The sequence below is a fragment of the Pteropus medius genome, unplaced genomic scaffold (genome assembly GCF_902729225.1).
Source record: "Pteropus medius unplaced genomic scaffold, Ma_sr-lr_union100, whole genome shotgun sequence".
NCBI lineage: Eukaryota > Metazoa > Chordata > Mammalia > Chiroptera > Pteropodidae > Pteropus > Pteropus medius.
Window position 1 is genome coordinate 959,247 of NW_024349519.1, and position 19,988 is coordinate 979,234.

Consider the following 19,988-nt stretch of genomic DNA (forward strand, 5'->3'; position numbering starts at 1 on the left):
CGAAACGCACACCTCCCCAAATGATTTTTGGAACTGGATCAATGACCACCTGGACACCAATCAGAGAAGATTCCCCAACTGTTGCACCTGTCCTTTGGGAGCCAACAAGCTGAGACGGCCATGATTAGTGCCTGGCACATAGTAGGGGTCAGTAATTCTTCAGTTAATCAAAGACATGAGCAAATAAGTAACTGCAATACTGATGAAGCATGAAAGCACAGAAAATAAAAACAAAAGGGGATGTCAAGTACAAGTCAGAGCCACGTGTCACTAGGTAGGAGGCAAAGGTGAGTAAGTCTCTGTGGAGTGATGGCAAAAGTGGCAGTAATGGAGACATGGAGGTTCCAAATCTAGATGGAGTGGGCTAAGGAGGCCATCTCTGGCAACTGTCTGTCTGTTCAGTTAAGACTGTTTTTGTTAGTTCATTTGGCTAACGAGCACTGTCCCACCCTTACTCTCCCTCACACACAGCCATCTGCCTCTTGTCTCACTCAGCCTCCGCCCTCCCGTCCTTCTCCACTCACCCAGCAAGAACCTGGCCCATGGACCAGGCACAGTAAAACATTACTAGGAAATGGCCCTGTCCTCAGAGAACCCACAATCCAGTGATTCTTTTTCTCAGGAATGGCGCCCATCTTTGCTTCCAGCTTAAGGTTGAGAGTCTGGAAGGAAAAAAAGGATGTGGGATGTGAACAGCTGTCTCTTGGATGATGTTGGAGCAGGGTTTGATTTCTGAGCCATAGCTTAAGGCAAGGAAGCCTGGTGAGGGGGAGGGAGATGAGAGGCATTCCAGACGCAGGTCACACATAGGACAGCTGTGGCAGTGAAGGGCCTTTTGTAGCTTTTCAGGTCCCAGGCTTATTCTTTTTTGGAGGCCTCACACCAATTGTACCCAACATCCTAAAATGACCTCATACTAAATTTATTGCTTTAAATAATTTGAAAGGATTTTTAACTTTGCTTTGGAAATTAACTGGCTATGAGTAAGTTTTTTTAATGTGTAGTTTTGGCTGACTTTTCAGCAATTATCATGCATAGAGATGAAATCTAACAAGTTTTGTAAATGTAATGGGAATATTTTGAATATTAAATTTGACAGTGTAATGAAACTGACAACATGTTTTATAAACATGCAATTATATATACATATTTTTTACATTTTTTGTATTTTGACACCAGTAACATTTTTAAATGTTTCATATGTTCTTGGCACTGTGCTTCAGGTATCTGGTGGCTAAACCAGGTGGTGGAGGACTTTGACTTTTTGGATGTCCTCTAGCACGCTCTCTGGCAAGCAAGCAGAATATCTGATAGATTCTTCTTCTGCTTTGCCAACCATTTAACTCCTTGAAGGCAAATAGGGCCTGAATGGGCCAAGCTGTAAAGCCTAGAGGGTTGGAAACCAAGGAGATATATAGATATATATGATGTTTTTCTAGTAATGAGGTTCTTTAATCCTATATACAAGCCTCATTTTATTTTTTTCAGAGCAAAGCTGATGTATTTGGTCAAATAAGATACTGCCTCCACCCTCAAAAAAAAAAAAAAAAAAACTCAGGGAAGCCAAAGCATTGGAAGGAATATTTCTTGATGTGTTCCTTTAAGCCAAATTTGGGGGCTGGCCATAGCTCTGCTTATATGAACCAGGCCTCAGAGGCCTCCAAGATGAGGAACCAACACTAATGTGAAAAGGGACATGAGAGAAGGGTCCATTTTAGCCCCAGCTGTAACCTTCAGGGAGAAACTGGTGAAGTGGAAGAAATAAAAACCTTTTATAAACAGCCCAAAGAGCCAGGGGGAGGAAAGCCATGTGGAATCTGGTGTGTTCCATGTACTGGGGAGGCCACTGAGAAAAAAATCAGGAAAAGGATAAGCATGACTCCATGGATGGAGGAGTCATCTCAAAAAGGGAATATGAGCATGACTAAGATGTAATTATTATTGAAGACTTTGAAATAGCTACATTTAATATGTTAAAGAATCAAGTCTAGTGGAAAAGGTGGAGAACATGTGTGAACTGATGGGGAATTTGAGAGACAGCAGGAAATTGTAAAAAAAAAAAAGAAAGAAAAAAAGAAATGGAAAAATGGAAACATTAGAAATGAAAACCTTAATATCAGAGACAGATTGGGGCAGAAGAAATATTTAAAGAGATAATCACTGAGAATTTCCCAAATTAATGAAAGACAATAAACTACAGATTCAAGAAGCTCAGAGCATCCCAAACAGGATAAATACAAAGCATATCATAGTCCACGTGCTGATATCAAAGATAAGAGAACATCTTGAAAGCAGCCAGAAAGAAAAAAAAATTACATAGAAATAAGTAACAAAGCAGTCTTCTCATCTGAACCATTTGTCAGCCAGATGGTTCCTGAGGCCCAGCTGTATCCCTGCCTTATAGGTCCACAAGATAACCCAGCAGCATTCCAGGACATTCCCTTGTTTGAGGCTGATGTTAGCTTAGGGAGGTTTCTGTTACCTGCAAAACCAACAGTTGGCTGGAACTGAGTAGTGTCCTACAGGGCATGGGCGCTCCAGTTCTCCACAGTGCCCAGCCTTTCCTGTCCTGTCACACCCAACCTCTCTTCTTAACACATACGAGGCCTCGAGCTGGCTAGTGGCTGCATCACCCCTCGAAGATTATTTATTGGCTGTGAGTTGGGAGGAGACAGAGTCGGTGAAGGCTAGATATACTAGTCAACTGTCCTAAATGCCCCTCAAAGTAGGTCCTGGGGTCTGACTGTTGCCCCAAATTCTTTTCCTAAAGGTGACCAGCCCAGAACCACCAAAGCTCAAGTCCAGCTGGCACACCTGTCAGGGATCTGCTGAGATGGTAATTGCCAATGGTGGCAGTGTCTGTGAAGGGCAGTAGGTGTCCATAATTTAGGGTCACCACAGGGTCAAGAAAATTCAGATTTTTTCTTCCACAGTCCCTATTTTAAGAATCCCTGTGTAGGTCTGTCTCCTTCCTTTCTGAAAGAGTTCCGTTACTGCAGCAGCCACAAGGGGGCAGCAACGTGCTTGTCTGAGGACCTCAGATGGCCTGGGCAGGGAGAGGGACTGAATTAAAAGCATGGAAACTGCTGAAACAGAGACTCAACTGAAGCTGGGTGGGGTTCGTCCGAGAAAGTGCCTAGCTGAGCATGGAGAGCAAGGATGACAAAGGTAGAGGAAAGAGACAAAGGATTCCTGGCCCATTCTTTAGACATCTGGATCCCACAGACAATTCTTGATGGCCAGAGTCTTCTCTCCCTCAGCCTAGGGGCCACTTCCTCCTCACTTGACCACCCACCCCCAGTAGGGTCCTAGGCCCTGTAGGTCAGAGATCTGTTCTTGCAAATGATTTTTCAGGCAACTATTTTTTCAGGAAGTCCGCCAGAATGCCCTTCCCGTAGACATTCTAAAACATGTATCATGTCCTCATTCATTCATATATTTGTTCATCCATTCATTCAACAAATACCAACTGGGCACTGTTACTAGGCACTATTTTAGGTGTTAGAGATACAGTATTGAAGAAAATAGGTTTTTTTTTTTAAATTTTTAAAAGTGCTTTCATGGAGCTTACATTCTATTGAGGAATAACAGACAATAAACAAAAAAGATAGCATGGAAAAACATAAATTTCAAAAGAGGGGTAAGGTACCAGAACGTAGGGGTTACAATTAAAATAGGTCATGTCAGGCTTCAGTGAGGTGACATCTGAGTTAAGACTAGAAGAGGTGAGGAAGGAAGCCATGGAGAAACAGCGTGAGGTGAGAGCATGCCTGGCACATTCAAGGAACAGCATGCTCCAGTGTGCCTGCCGCCAGATGAGTGTGCAGAAGAAAATGATGCTGGAGAAATGATTGGGGGACAGATTACTTAAGGCATTTACAGGCTACTGTAAAGACTTCCCCACTCTGAATGATCAGGAGCCATTTTTAATCTAAATGAAATGGGAACCACTGCAGAAATTTTGAAAAAAGAAGTGACATAAGCTGACCTACACTTTAAGAGCATGGCTCTAGTTACAGTGATGAGTAAAGACAGAAGCAAGGGGGAAGCAGGAAAACTAGTTGGAAGCTTTTACAATTCCCATCCCATTCAGGAGAGCTTGGTGAATGAGCTCAAATTCTACTGCCCCGTTACCATGAAGCCTCACCTAATCCTCCTTAAGGCCCCCATTCTCCTGAGCACTCTCTCCATTCTTTGTTTATGCATCTCTTCCAGTGCTGGTCAATCTTGCCTTTGTTCTGGGATTACTGATGGGCCTGTCCTCAGCCCCACCAGACTTCAAACTCTTTAAGAGCAGATGCCCAGTTGTTTTCACAGTTGTAGCTAGCTGCCCCCAGCACAGAGGGCTGTGCACATAGTAGAAACCAAGTCAGACTTTTCTCTAAGGAATAAATAATTCCATCCCTTAGCTGAGCTGCCTTGCTGTTGCTTCCGAGTCTTCTTCCAGGCTGTTTCTGCCTGGAGAGGCATATCTCTTGAATTAAATGCTTACCCACCGTGACAGCCCTAATTCCATCTGTTAGCCACACTTCACAGTCCCTAGGTAGAGCCATGTTTACACAACACAGTTTGTCATTGGCCTGCAAAGGCAGCCTGTCAGAGGTGGTGGGAAGCACATACAAAACACTGTTTGCTAAAGCTACTGGCCTCTCTGGAGGCTCCTGAGAGCAAATTAAATGAGTAATTATTTATTGAGTCCTTAAATATTTATTGAGCACCTACTGTGGTGCTATGGTCTGTACTAGGCAGTGAGGGTATAAACGTGAATATGCAAATCACTGGAGTGGCTACAAAAATAAATAAAACTAGGACTTATCATCTACCCACCCATCCATCACTCATTTAGCAAGTACTTAGTGCATTGTGTTAAGTACTCGACTGTGTAAAGATGACATTGAGATACAATTCCTTTCACACTCAACTCTTGAGGCAGAGTAATAAATAGTGGGGACTGCATTTACACATTCATGACCTTATCTGTTCACAGACATATCTATTATGTGTAAAACCTTGTTTTGGTTGAAGGTAGGGATGAAGCAGACAGGGAGAAAACAAAGAAAAATAAAACCCAGTTTATGTCCTTAAGGGTATTATAATCAAGTGAGAGGAAGAGTCCACCTGAACTCTACCATACCCTTCCCTTGACTTTCGTCCTGTGATACTTGGTTTCCCTCCTATGTTCCCCATGTACTTCTCTGGCTCCTGTTGGAGCTCATCATCTCCTGCCTGTGTACTCCAGGGGTCACTTCATGCTTGAACTCTCTCATCTCCTCATGCCACAGGATATACCCAGATGACTTCATCCTCTCCTACCATTTCAAACATAAGCTATATGATGATGATTCCCAAATGTATCCCTTGTTCTAATCTCTCCCGAGTCACAGAATTGTATTTCCAAATACCCAAGTGAACATATCAACTGACTGCCTTCTGGCACCTCCAACTCAGTTCATCCAAATAAAACTCATCATCTTTCCTTCTTGCCCAAACCGACTTCTCTACTTGTGCTCCCTATCTTGATGCATTAACTATCACTCTCCATCTACTGCCAAAGCCAGAAACCAGGGTACAATTAGTGCCTCCTCTCTCGTGCCCTTACCTCTATCTCCAAGCCCTTTCCAGTTTACATCTTTCGTCTTCTCCTTGGTGACTACCCTAATTTAGGCTACCGACTGATCACCCTGTCTCTAGTTTTACCCTCTCAATCTACACTCCATACTAGACCCAAGAGTTCTTTCTAAAATCCAGATCTCACCCTGATTAAAAACTTTAATGGTACTTTATGAGTTTAATCATGGCCTATAAAGATTTTTGTGACAGCTCTTCAGCCTTTCTGTATGATATGCCATTGTATAGAGGAATCATAATTTATTTAACTAGTCTTCTAGTAATAGATGTTTGAGTCATTTGTAAACTTTTGCTCCTATAACAATGCTATAGTTGATAACTTTGTGTATAGTTTATTTTGCATGTGTGCAAATATTGGATCAGAAGTTACATGCATTTGTAATTTTGACAAGTATCGACAATTTACAGTTCTATCAGTAACAGATAAAGAGGGCCTATGTCCCCACAACCACGCCAGGGGTCTATTATCAAACATTAAAATTTTTTTTCCAATCTATAGGTAAAAAATGATATCTAAATATAGTTTCAGTTTTCTTGCGAGGTTGAAGATTTTTTCATATATCTAAGAACCATTTATCTTTCCTTTTACATTAACCATCCATTTTCTTATTGGATTTTAGTTTTTTCCTATTGATTTGAAGGGATTTTGTATGTATGAAGCAAATTAATCCCTTTGTCTATGATATGAGTTGCAAATATTTCCCCCAGTTTGCTGTTTGTCTTTGTTTATAATATTTTTTGCTCTGCAGAAATTATAGATTTTTTATGTTGACAGAATTTTTTTTATGCTTTAGAAAATTTTATGCTATTCTGAAAAACACATTCTGTACTGACATTATAAATTTATGGTTTTACTCTTCTACATTTATTTAAACAAAATTGATTCATATGGATTTGTTTTAGTGTAAGGACTAGAGATACCATATTATATTTTTTTAGGTGGCTACACAATTGTCTTGATACCACTTACTGTACAACCCATCTTTTCTCTACTGATAGACAATGCCATCTTTATCAAGAACTAACATTTTAAATGTCTTAGGTCTGTCTGGACTCTGGACCAAACTGCCTATGCATGCACCGTCTCCTGATTTTACTATTTTAATTATTGTAGCTTTTAATGGTTTAATATCTGGTAGAGCTATTCCCTTCATTAACCTTCTTTTTCAGAATGTTCATGGCTACTCCTGATGCAAAAATTCCCATATGAACTTTATATTCAGGTCATGTAGTATTAGTATTAGATAGTGTTAAATTTACGGATTTATAGAGAGCCGACAACATTACGATAGCAAGTCTTTCTACCCCAAATTAGAGTATTCCTTTCCATTTATTCAAACCTCCTTTTGTGTCCTACGATTTAGCATTTTAGTTTTGAGCACCTAGATCTAGTATATTAAGATTACTCTTGGTTAGTTGACTTTGTTGTTGCTATGGTAAATGATATATTCCCCTATACTTTCTAATTGGCTGCTGTTCGTTGGCTTTTTGTATATTAATTTGTGCCCACTTTGCTAAAATGTCTTATTTGTATTATTTTTTCAGTTGAATCCTCGGATTTTTCAGATAAGCTATCACATCATAATGATAATTTTACCTCTTCTTTCCTCATTTTTATCTCATTCCTTTCCCTTCTGTAATTAAGTAGGCTAGCACTTCCAAAGCAATGTGAAATCATCATAGGGGCCATCCTAACTTTATGGAATACCTAATTTCAATCGGAATAATTTAGGTGTCCTTATTAAGTGTGATTCTAGCTTTTGGACTGACATGTGCAAATTTTGTTATGTTAAAGGAGTTCCATGTTTCATAAGGTCTGATTCTCTACCCTGGGGATTGGTATTTCAGGTTTCAGTTTGTGTATGAGACTCTTCTTTTCCAGATGTTTTCCTCCCTTAGAGAAAAAAAAGAGTGTACGGATATCGAGTAGAGTTTTTTGTTAACTTAAAATGCATTGTGAATCCAAAGGTAACTTTGTACTGGTCAACAGCTTTATGAAACTTGACTTATAGCTCAGCCAACAGCAAATAGATCCTGTGTCCTATGACTAGATGCCAGAATGTCATAGCCTTACGTGAGAAAGAAACTGGTCCTACTCTAGTGGACAGGAGTGGGGAAGGGCTGTGCTATCAGAGTCCAGGTCCTAGACTACTTGGAAGGAGATGCTGAGACCCAAGCCCTGAGAAGAGTACACAGATACCATTTTTTGAACACCTGCTATATACTACTCAGTTGAGAAAGTAATGAGTGATTTACTCCTCAGAACCATTCTATCAAGTAGGTACTATTATTTCCCCACCGATGAAACTGAGGTAACTTGCTCAAGGTACAAGCTGGTAGGTGAGATTGCTGCGGTTTAAAAATCAGGCTGTTTGACTCCAGAGCCTGTCTTCTTAACCACCATGTTCTAATCCCCCAGATGGAGGAGCCTAGGGCCAAGCCTATGAGCAAAGGTCATGAAGAAACCGTAAGTGTGCCCTCCATTGTAAGCCAAATCTACCCAAGGCAGAGTGCCAGACTGTGCAAGAGTACTCTGGAGCCAGGATGGTTAACTGGAGACTAGATGATTGGTGCCATTGCTAGGTTTTCTTTTTATCCACTCTTCTTTTTGTTTCTTTGCTAGCTACTCCTCTACCTTATCTTAAATATTAGAGTGCCCCAGGCATTGGTCTTGGAACTTCCTCATTCTCTATCTACACTCTCCCTAGGAACTGGCATTCAGTTGCTCATGATGACTCCCTAATGTGTATCTCCAGTCCAGGCCTCTTGACAGGACTAGTGGTCCATCTTTCTACTTAATACCTCCATCAAGATACCTTACAGGCATCCCAAACTTAATATTGTCTAAACAAAATTCTTTGTTTCTGCCCCCATAAAACCTGCTCTTCCCACAGACTTCTCCTTTTCAACAAATTTGACACGCTCAACAAATGTTTACTAAGCACCTACCATAGCAGTGAACAAAACAGACAAAAATTCTGCCACCATAGAGCTTACATTCTACTGCTGGGGAACAGACAATAAAAGGAAAAAATAAATTACACTTTACATTAGAGGATAAGAGCTAAGGAGGAAAACAAAGCAGGGAAGAGGTAGACTGCAGGGGATGAAGACTAAAATTTTTTAAAGGATGAGAGGAGCAGGAAATGAGGTCAGAGGTAACGGGGCTAGACTGTGAGCTTTTATTCCAAGGAAGATGGAGGATTTTGAACAGAAGCTTGACATGAGTGGATTTCCATTTTAATAGGAAAACCCTAACTACTGTGAAGAAACTGGAGGCGTGGCAGTAAAGGTGAGAGCTGGGACACTAGTTAGGAATCTCTTGTAATAGTCCAGGTGAGAGATGATTGATCCAGGGGACTTGGATCAGGAGACAGTGGAGAAGCTGGTGTGATAGGACCAGATTCTGAATATATTCTAAAGGGGGTCTCTAGCATCCTCCCAGTTTCTCAGGCCAAAAATCTAGGTCTCATCCATGATTCTTCTCTTTCCCTTATGTCCCATATCCAATTCATCTGCAAGCCTTTGTGGTTCTACCTCCAAACTATACATCGAAATCACTGTATCTGTTCATCTTCACTGCCACCACAAGCCAGCTAAACCACCTGGGTTTACCTCTCTCCTAGATTGCTAATAGCCTCTAATCTGATCTCTATATTTTCTCTTTTAACCCCTATAATCCAATCTCCACATGCAGCCAGAGGGCTCATTTTAAAAATTAAATAACATCACAGGATGAATGCCTTTGCTGGTAATCCTTTACAAGCTTTCCAATGCACTAAGAATAAAAGCCAAAATTCATACAATGAACTACAAGGGCTGTGACCTACCCTTGATGACCCCTCTGTTCTCATCTCCTCCCTTCTTTTTTTTGATCATCCTGCTCTATTCACAGTGAGTTCCTTCTTGTTCCTCCAACTAACCACTCTTTTCTGCTTTGGAGCTACGCTTTCCCCTCTAAGTCTTCTTACCCAAGCTCTTTGCATGACTGGTCCCTTATCAACTGTCACATTTCAGCTCAGTTGTCATCTTTTTAGGGACCTCCCTGATAACTCTCATCTAGCATAGCTACTATACTATATCTAGATAGTCCACCAGACCTTGTATCAGGAAACACAATCTGTCAGCGGAGATAGACTTGGTTAATACTCATTAAGTAATATCACAAGAAAGTAAATTAGTAAACTACTAATTTAGTAAATTAGTAAATTATGTAACTTTTGAAGCAGAAGACTACCATACACTCACTATCAGGGCTAGAAGAGCTAACCTCCCATCTGACACTTGAATCCCCTGGCCAATGTCTATGTGACATGTACTTGACACCACCATTGAAGGGACCGCTCTAGCTGCTGGACAGCTTTGGAAATGGATCTGAGCTGCAGTGTTTCGTTGGAGCTACTACACTTTTGTGCCCTCCGAGGAAACAAAACAAACAGAAACTCCCTTTTAGAGGACAGTCTTTCTGGTTTCCCAGGGCAGCTCTTACACCCCCAAATTCCCAACTTTTCCTGTATGCTTGTTCTTCTATTCCAATTCCCTCCAGGGTACCCCCCACCCCCTGGAAGTGCTTCCATTGGTCTTCTCTCTTACCTCCCAGGACCCACAATGCCTCCAGCAGTCCAGGTGGGATTAAGCTGACGGGACCAACTGAGCACCGCTCCTTTTCCCAGGGCCTCTACCTTCTAAGAACACGGCCCACGACCCTCCATCGGTTCCACAGACAACCACCTCCCTGCCCCTCCGGTACGCCTCATCTCCCCGTCTCGTGCCTAGCACAAGGCCTGACATAGCATAGTTTCTCTAAGATCTCTGGTAGAATCAAACAATACATAACTGGTCCTGGGTAACTTTCAGACTCCTATTCCTTGTGCGAATTCGGAAGCCGAAATCCAGTCCGCGTCCTGGGCCCACCTTCCAGCCCGCCCCGCCCAGCGTCGTCCCACCTCGCCCCACGGCCTCGCCTCTCAGTCTATCCCGACCCAAGTCTCGCCCCTCCCTTTAATCGCTCCCCACAACCCGGTAACCTCTCTAGAGACTGTAATCTTTGACAGTAATCAAAGATTTCCCCTATGTTGTCCCAATAGGGGAAACCTTTAATTTAGGCTGTCAGGAAAATAACAACTTCGTAGCCATGGCCACGCCCCCTTTACCCACGTTTCCGGACAAACCGGAAGGGATTGTGTAGCCTCTAGTTCGTAGACCCGGAACTAGACGTACCTCACGGAAGCTGGCTTTGGCCCTGCGGCAGCTGCCGTCGCCACGGAGAAACTGTTGGAGCTGGCAGCCTAGGAATGGTGAGACCTCGCGATTCGCATCTGCGGGTTCTGAGCGGAGTTGGGGGTCAAATGGAATTTCTCAGAGTGCCTCCGGGGACGACCTCCCCCCCCCCTCAGGGTTTGGGGCCCCGCCCCGGTAGCGCCCCGAAATTCTGCGCATGCGTGGGCCGGACCGGGCCAGAATCTGGTCCGAGATGTTACGCATGCGCAAGGTGTCATGCTGAATGTGGCGTGAGATTTGCACAGAGAGTTGGTCTCCCCTCCCCAGGCATGAGGGGCTTAAACGAAGGCTGCGGGATCATCGGGTTTCACTCGGTGCTTTGCTTTTGAGTTGCGGTCTTACTTCATCACCACTGCTATCCCGAACCCCTGAAACTAATCTCCCACCTTGGGTGTGCACTCGAGCGAGAGGGGAGGGAAGGTCAAGGAAGGAAGGGGGCTCAGACCCAGCCTCAAGTCTGCCCTTGGAATCGGGGCCCTTCTCCCTCTCCCCAGGCGTCAAGATTTCCAGTTGTATTCTGTGGGGCGGCGCGACGAATACACCTGGGGAAAGGGTCGGACCGCAACGCGAAGAGCCGCCCTGGGCAGGGGGGCGGTACCCAAAAGTGGCGCGCCCCCTAAAGTCGCTAGTATCTGAGTTCTCAGGAGTTTAGGAGCACCCCCTCCTCCCCTGGCGGTTTATATTCGGGCAGTTCTCAAACCATGTATTTTAGTTTGCATGAGGTACCACCCACTAAATCTTCAGTTAAAGATGCAAATGGAAAAAAAAGAGAGATAGGCTAGTTGGAATTCTGTCCTCTTCCCTTCTTTGGCCTCAGGCACTGCCAGCCGCTCAGAAGAAGGAAAGTGGTGCTGCTGTTGAGCTTAGTGATCAGATGACGAAAAGAAAAAGTGAGCCAAGAATCCCTTGTTTTCTGCTAGTTTATATCAAGGCCCTTAACCTAGGGGCTATGAATATAATTAGTGGAGTTCGTGAATCCTTAAATAGTATATGTTTGTACATTTATCTGGAGCCCATAGCTTTTATCGTATTCTCGAAGATGTCAGTGACCTCCAAAAGCCTATTACTGGTTTATCAGGGTCATATTGACAGAACAGAGGCTTGTGTCTTCTCCTTGTGTCTTCTTCAGCTTATGGGACCCTCGGGCCCCTATTGCAGTATAGGAGGTGAGGCTGGCCAGTTGGAATCCTGAGCTTCAGGGAGCCTCATTTCTCCTTTGCAGAATCTCCTCTCAGCCTCTAAGCTCATCTGGTCAGAATCCTTGGATGAGCCTGTGGGACCCTTCCTCCTAGCCCTGTGGTTTGGAGCCAGTGGCTTTGGGACTGTAAGAGGATGGACAAAGGTAGTATATGAGGCCGGGCCAGCTCCCCAAACATTTGGGCACAAAGCATCTGCTGATTCTACCCCACACCTGGCACATGTGTCTTTGGCTGGGCATTGCCACCTCCCCCTGGGCCAGCACCACCCATGTACCTCTCGGCAGAGGCCACAATTGACTGACTTGCTGTTGAGCTGCTGCTCTTTGGCATGGCTGCATTTTGATGGCAGAGGGAGCAGTTATGCCCAGAGCCCGGTGTGTCAGCATCACCAGTCTGACCTGAGCACCATGTGCTGCACATGACAGGTGGCACCTGGAGGACTGCCCAGCATAGAAGGTCTGGGCCAGGTCTGAGCCCAGATGGAATCTGGATGGCCACGGAACTCCCACTTTAAAACCTCAAGTGTCAAGGAAGAAAGGGAGGGGCCGGGAAGGCTGCCAGAGTAAGGGGGCTGCTGAGAATGGGACCCATGAGCAGAAGCTCAGGGCTCTGCTAGGCAATTAGGAGGCCCGAGTTTACCACTTCTTTTTTCCTAGATTCTCAAGGGTTGCTAGATTCATCCCTGATGGCATCAGGCACTGCCAGCCGCTCAGAAGATGAGGAGTCGCTGGCAGGGCAGAAGCGGGCCTCCTCACAGGCCTTGGGTACCATTCCTAAACGGAGAAGCTCTTCCAGGTAATAAGGGTTTGGATGGCCAGGGACTGGGCAGGGGCATTAGGTGCTGCATGCCTTCACCCCTGTTGAGAATGACTACTTGAGACCCTTAGGGGCCTAAGGGTTGGCGGGGCCTAAGGGTTGGCAGAGCCTTGTTCATTTTCTGTCCTTACTAAATCCTTGACTGAGAGCAAAGTAGGGAGATCTTAGGTCTTTAACTTGAAGTCTTTGTGGTTAAATATCATGTTATCTTAGAGGGATGGGGCATAATATTTCCATGCCCCATCTACAGAGCCAGAGCAGTTAGCACCCTGCTGGGAACCTGGTCTGTTCTGGATGCCAGATATGTGTGAGTGGGTGCTGGGGAGGGGGCAAGGTTTGCTCACTGAGTAGGACTCTACACAGGTTCATCAAGAGGAAGAAGTTTGATGATGAGCTGGTAGAGAGCAGCTTGGCTAAGTCCTCTACCCGAGCAAAGGGGGCCAGCGGGGTGGAACCAGGGCGCTGTTCTGGGAGTGAACCTTCCTCCAGTGAGAAGAAGAAGGTGAGAGATTGGGAGATGGAAGGGGTGGGGGAGGATGGGGTCCAGTGCCAGATTCTGTGTTTCCCTACAACCTTTGCCAGCTGGCAAGAGTCTTGCAGAGGAGGCTTATGAGAGGACCAGACTGCCCCAGCCTCAACCTCAGATGCTTCTCTCCTGGGAGCCCATCTCTCTCTACTCCTCTTTTCTTGCTGCACCCCCACCCTGTCAGTGCATCCTGTATCACATTCTGTGTGGGAGGCATAGAGTGTGCATCTATTCTGGGAGCAGACAGCCTGTTCCCAGCATTGCCGGGTGTAAAAATAACCCCCAGGTGGCATAGCTCTAGCCCCAGACACTGTACCAGCAAGAGTGTTTTCCTGGTATCCTCTCCACCCACCCTCCACTCTGGGGTTGGGGGTGCCACCAGCAAAGAGAAGACCCTATATGGTCAAGGACTATGTAGAAGTGCTTTAGGTGGGCGGGTGTTAGAAAGCTGAGCTCCCTGCCTGTGCTACTTATTGTTGGGTGGGATGGGGCTGCCACTCAGTACATAAATCTCTAGGCCCAAAGCCCCAGCTGCCCTGATGCTGGCTTTGAGCTCACTGCGTTTTGGTCTTCTGCCCAGGTATCCAAGGCCCCCAGCACTCCTGTGCCACCCAGCCCAGCCCCAGCCCCTGGACTCACCAAACGTGTAAAGAAGAGCAAACAGCCACTTCAGGTGACCAAGGACCTGGGCCGCTGGAAGCCTGCAGATGACCTCCTGCTCATCAATGCTGTGTTGCAGGTAGTGCTTCCCACTATAGTTTTTGTGTCTCCCTCCTTCCCTCAGCCTCTAGTTCCCAGCCCCCCAACTAGCCCCTCAGTGTCCTCTGGGTGGCAAGGGACGGGTTCTTTCCAGCTCTGAGGCTGAAGCAAATTTCCCTGGGGCACTGCAGACCAACGACCTGACATCTGTCCACCTGGGTGTGAAGTTCAGCTGCCGCTTCACCCTTCGGGAAGTCCAGGAGCGCTGGTACGCCCTGCTCTACGATCCTGTCATCTCCAAGTGAGTGAAGCTGGCTCCAGCTGTGGGGGAAGTACTGGGGAATACCAGAATTTGGCTCCTGGAACAGAGAATTGTATAAGGGCCCAAGGAGGGGGCCTCAGAGGCAGGACTCCTGGTACCTTGCATCCTCTATGATGATACCAAGACCTGCAGGGCTTCAGAGGGAAGTTGCTTCCTGCTGTCAACCCTGCCAGTCCTGGCTTGATGCCAGAAGCGAGGGGATCTGGATGCCGAGGAAGCATAGGGGGGAAAAAACCTAAATGCATGCCAGGAGCCCTGATTCCGCCACTGAGTATATTGCGGTTTTGGGCCGATCACTTCTGAACCTTTCCTCACTGACTTCCCGTAATTACTTCTAGCTTCAACAGCTTGAGTTCCAAATAAACCCGTGTGCACATGCACCATACACTTTTTCTTCTCAGTCACTTTATTTAATATCTTCCAAATTTGGTTGGAAGTTTAACGCCTGTCTTCCACTCCACAGCTGCTTAAGCTGTGGCCATGGCCCTGATACACCAGAAACTGGGCAGGGCTTAGCTTGGGAAAAAGGGGATGCTAGGGAGTGGCTAATGGGTGGCAGCTTTGGCCACACACTTGGGGAGGGAGTCACAGGACTTCCCTCAGGACTAGCATCTAGAGGACTGCCTTTGAGTCTCTTCACAGGGTTGAACACAGGAACTTCAGTTTCCTGAGTTGCCTGTTCTTGCTTTTGACAAACCCATGAGGCCACAGGTACCATGCTAAGCCTCGGGCTCTTCCTGTTGAGGGCCTGGCCTCTTGTCTTGCATCTCAAAGACCTGTAGACTTTAGGGGAATTAGGAACCCCAGATTTCTTGAGAACCTCCCTTCAGCTCCGCCCTGACGTGTCTCTTCCTTGCCCAGGTTGGCCTGCCAGGCCATGAGGCAGCTGCACCCAGAGGCCATTGCTGCCATCCAGAGCAAGGCCCTATTTAGCAAGGCTGAGGAACAGCTGCTGAGCAAAGTGGGATCGGTAAGGTCAAGGGCTGATAAGATTGAGGGAACTGGGCAGGGTGAGAGCTGGACTACCTGGAAAACTGCTGTGGGGAGTCCCTACCACCTGAAAACATGCCTGTGCAGATACACACACATCTGCAAGGGCCCTTGTGACAGGATCCTCAGGAAGGGCCAAGCCTGGCTCTCTGGGCAGTCATAGCTGTCCCTTCCTTCAGCTCCTGGTGGGTACAGGCAGGGGATGGGGTGGTAAGGCAGAGGCAGGAGTGAGAAAACCCAGGCTCTTAGAACATGCTTCTTGCCCTCCAGACCAGCCAGCCCACCTTGGAGACCTTCCAAGACCTGCTGCATAGACACCCCGATGCCTTTTACCTGGCACGTACTGCCAAGGCTCTTCAGGCCCACTGGCAGCTCATGAAGCAGTATTACCTGCTGGAGGACCAGACAGGTAACTGGCTTCAGAAGCTGGGTGTGGGTGTGTGAATATGATGTGATCCGGGCACAGCTGCCCTCAAATGCTCTGTAACAACTCCCTCAGTGGCCCCCAGTGTCTTGTTCACCTGTCTTTGGAGCAAAAACCTCTTCTTTCTAGAGGGAGGGAAAGTAGCTGAAATGATAGAAATCCTGGCAGTTTTCTATCACTTCTGTTGTTTTTGTTTTGTTTTTGTTTTTGGATTTTCTGACCTATTTTATCATTACATAAGTAATTTATTAATACAGTCTTCATGAATAACTTGCAAACGAGCAAAATGTGAACAGCCTCTGCACTGTTTACCCTTCCCTGTTTCCCACCAAAGAGACTTTCTCTAAGTTTTTCTGCCCTTCTTTATCTCCACCTTCCTCTCACTGCCACTTCTCCCACCAACAGTTCATGCTGTCAGGCTGCCTTCAGGCCATTCAGAACTTCCCACTGGGACTTCACACCCAGTCCATTCTCTTTCTCCTTTCCCAACCAAGCCAGAATTCTTCCTGCTTCATCTCCCTCATCAACAAAACTCTCACTCTCTTAGTGACAGATCAGGAAAGCAGTCTGATTAAACTGGAAGAGACTTCAAGGTAGATTTGGGATTCAGGGTCATATTTACATAGTACTGCTCTTACTTCCTAAACATTATTATTGCCCGTTGCCTTCTACATCATTGTTCACACTGTTCTGAAAAGCAAGCTTCATCCATGCTCTTTATCTTATTAACTTGGTCCTCCAGCTCTGGTTATTAAAAGATACTCCTGCAAGAGGATTTTAGGAAATTTTAATTGGAGGAGCTCCATCTTTTTTTCCTGAGGATCTCTGAATTTAGTGCCCAGCACACAGTTCAGCTTATTCCTGCAGCTTCCATATCTACTGCTTCCTCATGCTCAGATATTGATGAAATCCCACAGCGAGAACAGACACTGGATAAAGTTTATTTTTGCTGCTATAGCTAGCTCCTTCATCATTATTTTGAGAATTATTTTGTGTAAACTCGTTAACTTAAAAGTTTAATTTTTCTCTTCAAGAGTCATCTTATGTGAGTATTTGATTTTTCCTTTGCTATTTAGAGCTAAGAAGGAGTCCCTAGGGACAGGGGGTGTACACTGCCTAGCTGTCAAGTCAGTTGACTATTAGACTGGTGGAATTTCAGGCAACTGTGGTAGAGGAGGGGCTTAGTGGGAGTGACTGCCGTAAACCCTCTTTCACACATAGTCTGACCTAAGGAGGTGGGGGCAGTGGTGGAAGGAACATTTGGCACTTCAGGTGTTGTCAGACTCCTCAACTGACAATTTCATGACCACTAACTAGTGGGAGCTGCTACTGAGCAGACACTGCAGTCCTGGGAATAGCTGGTCTTAAGGCAGAAGTTGTCAGATTTTGAAGGCCCCAATCTCTTTTACATTTTGACCCCAAAAAAAACATGAAACAATATGTATCCTGAACATAGCTGATGGACTCTTAATTATCTTATTTTTATCGCATTTTTTGGAAAAATGAAACTAATTTCATGACCCATTAACACATTATGACCCACAGTTTGAAAAACAGTGGCATAAGGCAGAGCAGCTACCTTTGACACATCCTTTCTACATAGAAGCAGACTGGCATGTGCCTCTCAGCCCTTCACTGAGTGCAGCAGAAAATGTTCAGGAGCATGCGAAGTTTTTGCTCTTTAGGTTTAGAATCTGGAAGACAGAGCTCTGTCATAAACTAGAGTCACAGAGTTGGATCCTCCCTCCTGTGTCTGTTTCCTCATCTGTAAAATAGAGCTAATGGCAGTGCCTTTCCTACTTCAGAGCTGTGTGAGTGAGAACCCTTTGCACACCAAAAAGCCCACATGAAAGGGCAATCTTGATTGTCCTTTCTAGAACTACCTCCATTACTTGTATTGGATTAACTTTTGTTCACTTCAGCACAAAACTGATGCCGTGGGCTCATTCTTTACAGTTTGTCCCCTTAATTAAGTGGTCTGCTCAGCAACTTGAGGTTGAGTAGGAACATGGGTGCTGACCCTCCCTCCATCCTTTGTTCAGTGCAGCCGCTACCCAAGGGGGACCAAGTGCTGAATTTCTCCGATGCAGAGGACCTGATTGATGACAGTAAGCTCAAGTGAGTGACGGGCCATAGGCAGAGTGCAGAGCTGAGTGTCTCCTAGGGGCAGAGCTGCTGGGCCACCTAGCCTTACATCTCCTGCTGCAGGGAACAGAGCCCAGCCTAGTCTCAGCCTCAAGTTCCAGTGGTAGCTAATGGCACCTAGTCTCCCTCCTGAGCTCCCCCTGCCCCCAGAGTACCTTACCCCCCACATACATTCCCACTCCTGGGAAGGAGGCAAGAGGAGACCCTAGTAAGCAGAGGAACACCTGATGGTGATAGCAAGTGAGCTAGAAGCAGAACCTCAGCCATCTTGTCTCTTCTTGCCCCCAGGGATATGCGAGATGAGGTCCTGGAACATGGTGAGTGTGCCTTGGTGAGGTCAGTGAGGGGGTAGAAGCTCTTGCTGGAACAGAGAGGACCAGTACAAGGTGCTGGTGACCTTAGAGTGTCCCTCCTTACCACCCCACTTCACCCCAGAGCTGACAGTGGCTGACCGGCGCCAGAAGCGAGAGATTCGGCAGCTGGAACAGGAACTGCATAAGTGGCAGGTGCTAGTAGATAGCATCACAGGTGAGGAGGCCAGAGGACCATGAGGGGCATGCTTCAACCCCCACCCTGAGCCTTTGTGGTTGCCTGGCTGGGTGCACCCTCCTTTCCTAGTCCTGACTCCTTTCCCTCATTAGACCTTGTGCTGGCTCCCCCTCCCTTCTACCCTGCAGCCCTAAGGGTGGGCTCTTCCCCACATGAACTGCTCCTCCCCCAGGCATGAGCTCTCCGGACTTTGACAACCAGACGCTGGCAGTGCTACGGGGTCGCATGGTGCGGTACCTGATGCGCTCACGAGAGGTAAGGCAGGCCCAGCCCATCCCAACCCCACCTCCCCTTCCTAGGTTTCCCTCGTCTGTCAGTCCTCTCTGCTGTATGTCTGGTGCCTGATTTCTCATCTTTCCCTGGCCTATGCAGACTCTTCCCCTAGTCCTTAGGTTCCAGCCCTCACCTACTCCATTCCCCCAGATCACCCTGGGCAGAGCAACCAAGGATAACCAGATTGACGTGGACCTGTCTCTAGAGGGTCCAGCCTGGAAGATCTCCCGGAAGCAAGGTACCAACAAGAAGGCATGAAAGGCTGTTCCTCCTGGCCTTTTGCTGCCCCATCCAGCCCTGGGGCTTAGTCTCCATGGGAACTCTCAAGGACCAGCTGGGGCTGATGAGCTTGCATTTCAGGGGTACCTTCTAGCCCTTCCCCAGGAAGCAGAGAGAGTATATGAGGCCTTTGGGCTCTTTTCTGGCCTTCCTCCATCCCATTATCCCCTTTTCCTCTCTCTTCCCATAGGTGTCATCAAACTGAAGAACAATGGTGATTTCTTCATTGCCAATGAGGGCCGGCGGCCCATCTACATCGATGGAAGGCCCGTGCTTTGTGGCTCCAAATGGCGCCTCAGCAACAACTCCGTGGTGGAGGTGAGCTGGGAGGGAGGTGAGAGGCCACAATGAGACCCAGGGCGTAGGGAGCCAGTATGTGGGCCTCATCCCCAGTCCCATCTCTATCTTCAGCCACTCTTCTGTCCCACCCACAGATTGCCAGCCTGCGATTCGTCTTCCTTATTAACCAGGACCTCATTGCCCTTATCCGGGCGGAGGCTGCCAAGATCATGCCACAGTGAGGAGTGGTAGCAGAACCCATGGGCTCTCCCTGGCCTTAGTTTCCTCTGCCATTCCAGCTTCCTGGAGCTGGGACTCAAGCTCCTGGAAAAACCAGAGTGAGCAGCAGGAGACCCACTGATGGCCCATTGATCAGAGCTTCTGTAGCGGGGCTGGGCTGGCCCTCAGGAAGCCCCTAGAGGCTGGGACCATGCAGCTTCTTTAGAGCCAGAGCCCCTCCCGTTCTCTCTGCAGACCACCTTCCTCTCTTTCCCCAGATCCCTACTTTTTGTGTCTCCAGCTGATTAGCTTCAGACTTTTATTTTCTTTTGTAAATAAAAAGCACTGCGTTCCAAAGTA

General features: G+C 46.5%; 1 protein-coding gene across 5 annotated transcripts; it reads left to right on the top strand.

Moving 5' to 3' along the window:
• Positions 1-10,771: 10,771 nt before the first annotated feature.
• On the top strand, positions 10,772-19,988 carry MCRS1 (microspherule protein 1). 5 transcript variants are annotated; one of them, XM_039882115.1, is made up of 16 exons: positions 10,818-10,925; positions 11,726-11,798; positions 12,131-12,250; positions 12,764-12,902; positions 13,287-13,425; positions 14,030-14,188; positions 14,340-14,449; positions 15,332-15,440; positions 15,731-15,869; positions 17,927-18,002; positions 18,318-18,346; positions 18,465-18,557; positions 18,751-18,833; positions 18,951-19,089; positions 19,321-19,464; positions 19,542-19,988. In XM_039882115.1, the coding sequence occupies exons 3-16, from the start codon at positions 12,241-12,243 to the stop codon at positions 19,649-19,651; spliced, it is 1,479 nt and encodes a 492-aa protein (XP_039738049.1). In that variant the 5' UTR covers positions 10,818-10,925; positions 11,726-11,798; positions 12,131-12,240; the 3' UTR covers positions 19,652-19,988. The 5 variants fall into 5 exon arrangements, with proteins under 5 accessions (XP_039738048.1, XP_039738051.1, XP_039738052.1 ...); XM_039882114.1 differs by lacking the exon at positions 11,726-11,798 and having other exon boundaries at positions 10,772-10,925; XM_039882117.1 differs by lacking the exon at positions 11,726-11,798 and having other exon boundaries at positions 10,772-10,925; positions 19,002-19,089.

Excerpts from the sequence above, each read along its gene's own strand:
- MCRS1 (XM_039882114.1), top strand. Across the intron at positions 14,189-14,339 it reads TCATCAATGCTGTGTTGCAG|ACCAACGACCTGACATCTGT; the intron begins GTAGTGCTTCCC and ends GGGGCACTGCAG. Across the intron at positions 14,450-15,331 it reads TACGATCCTGTCATCTCCAA|GTTGGCCTGCCAGGCCATGA; the intron begins GTGAGTGAAGCT and ends TTCCTTGCCCAG.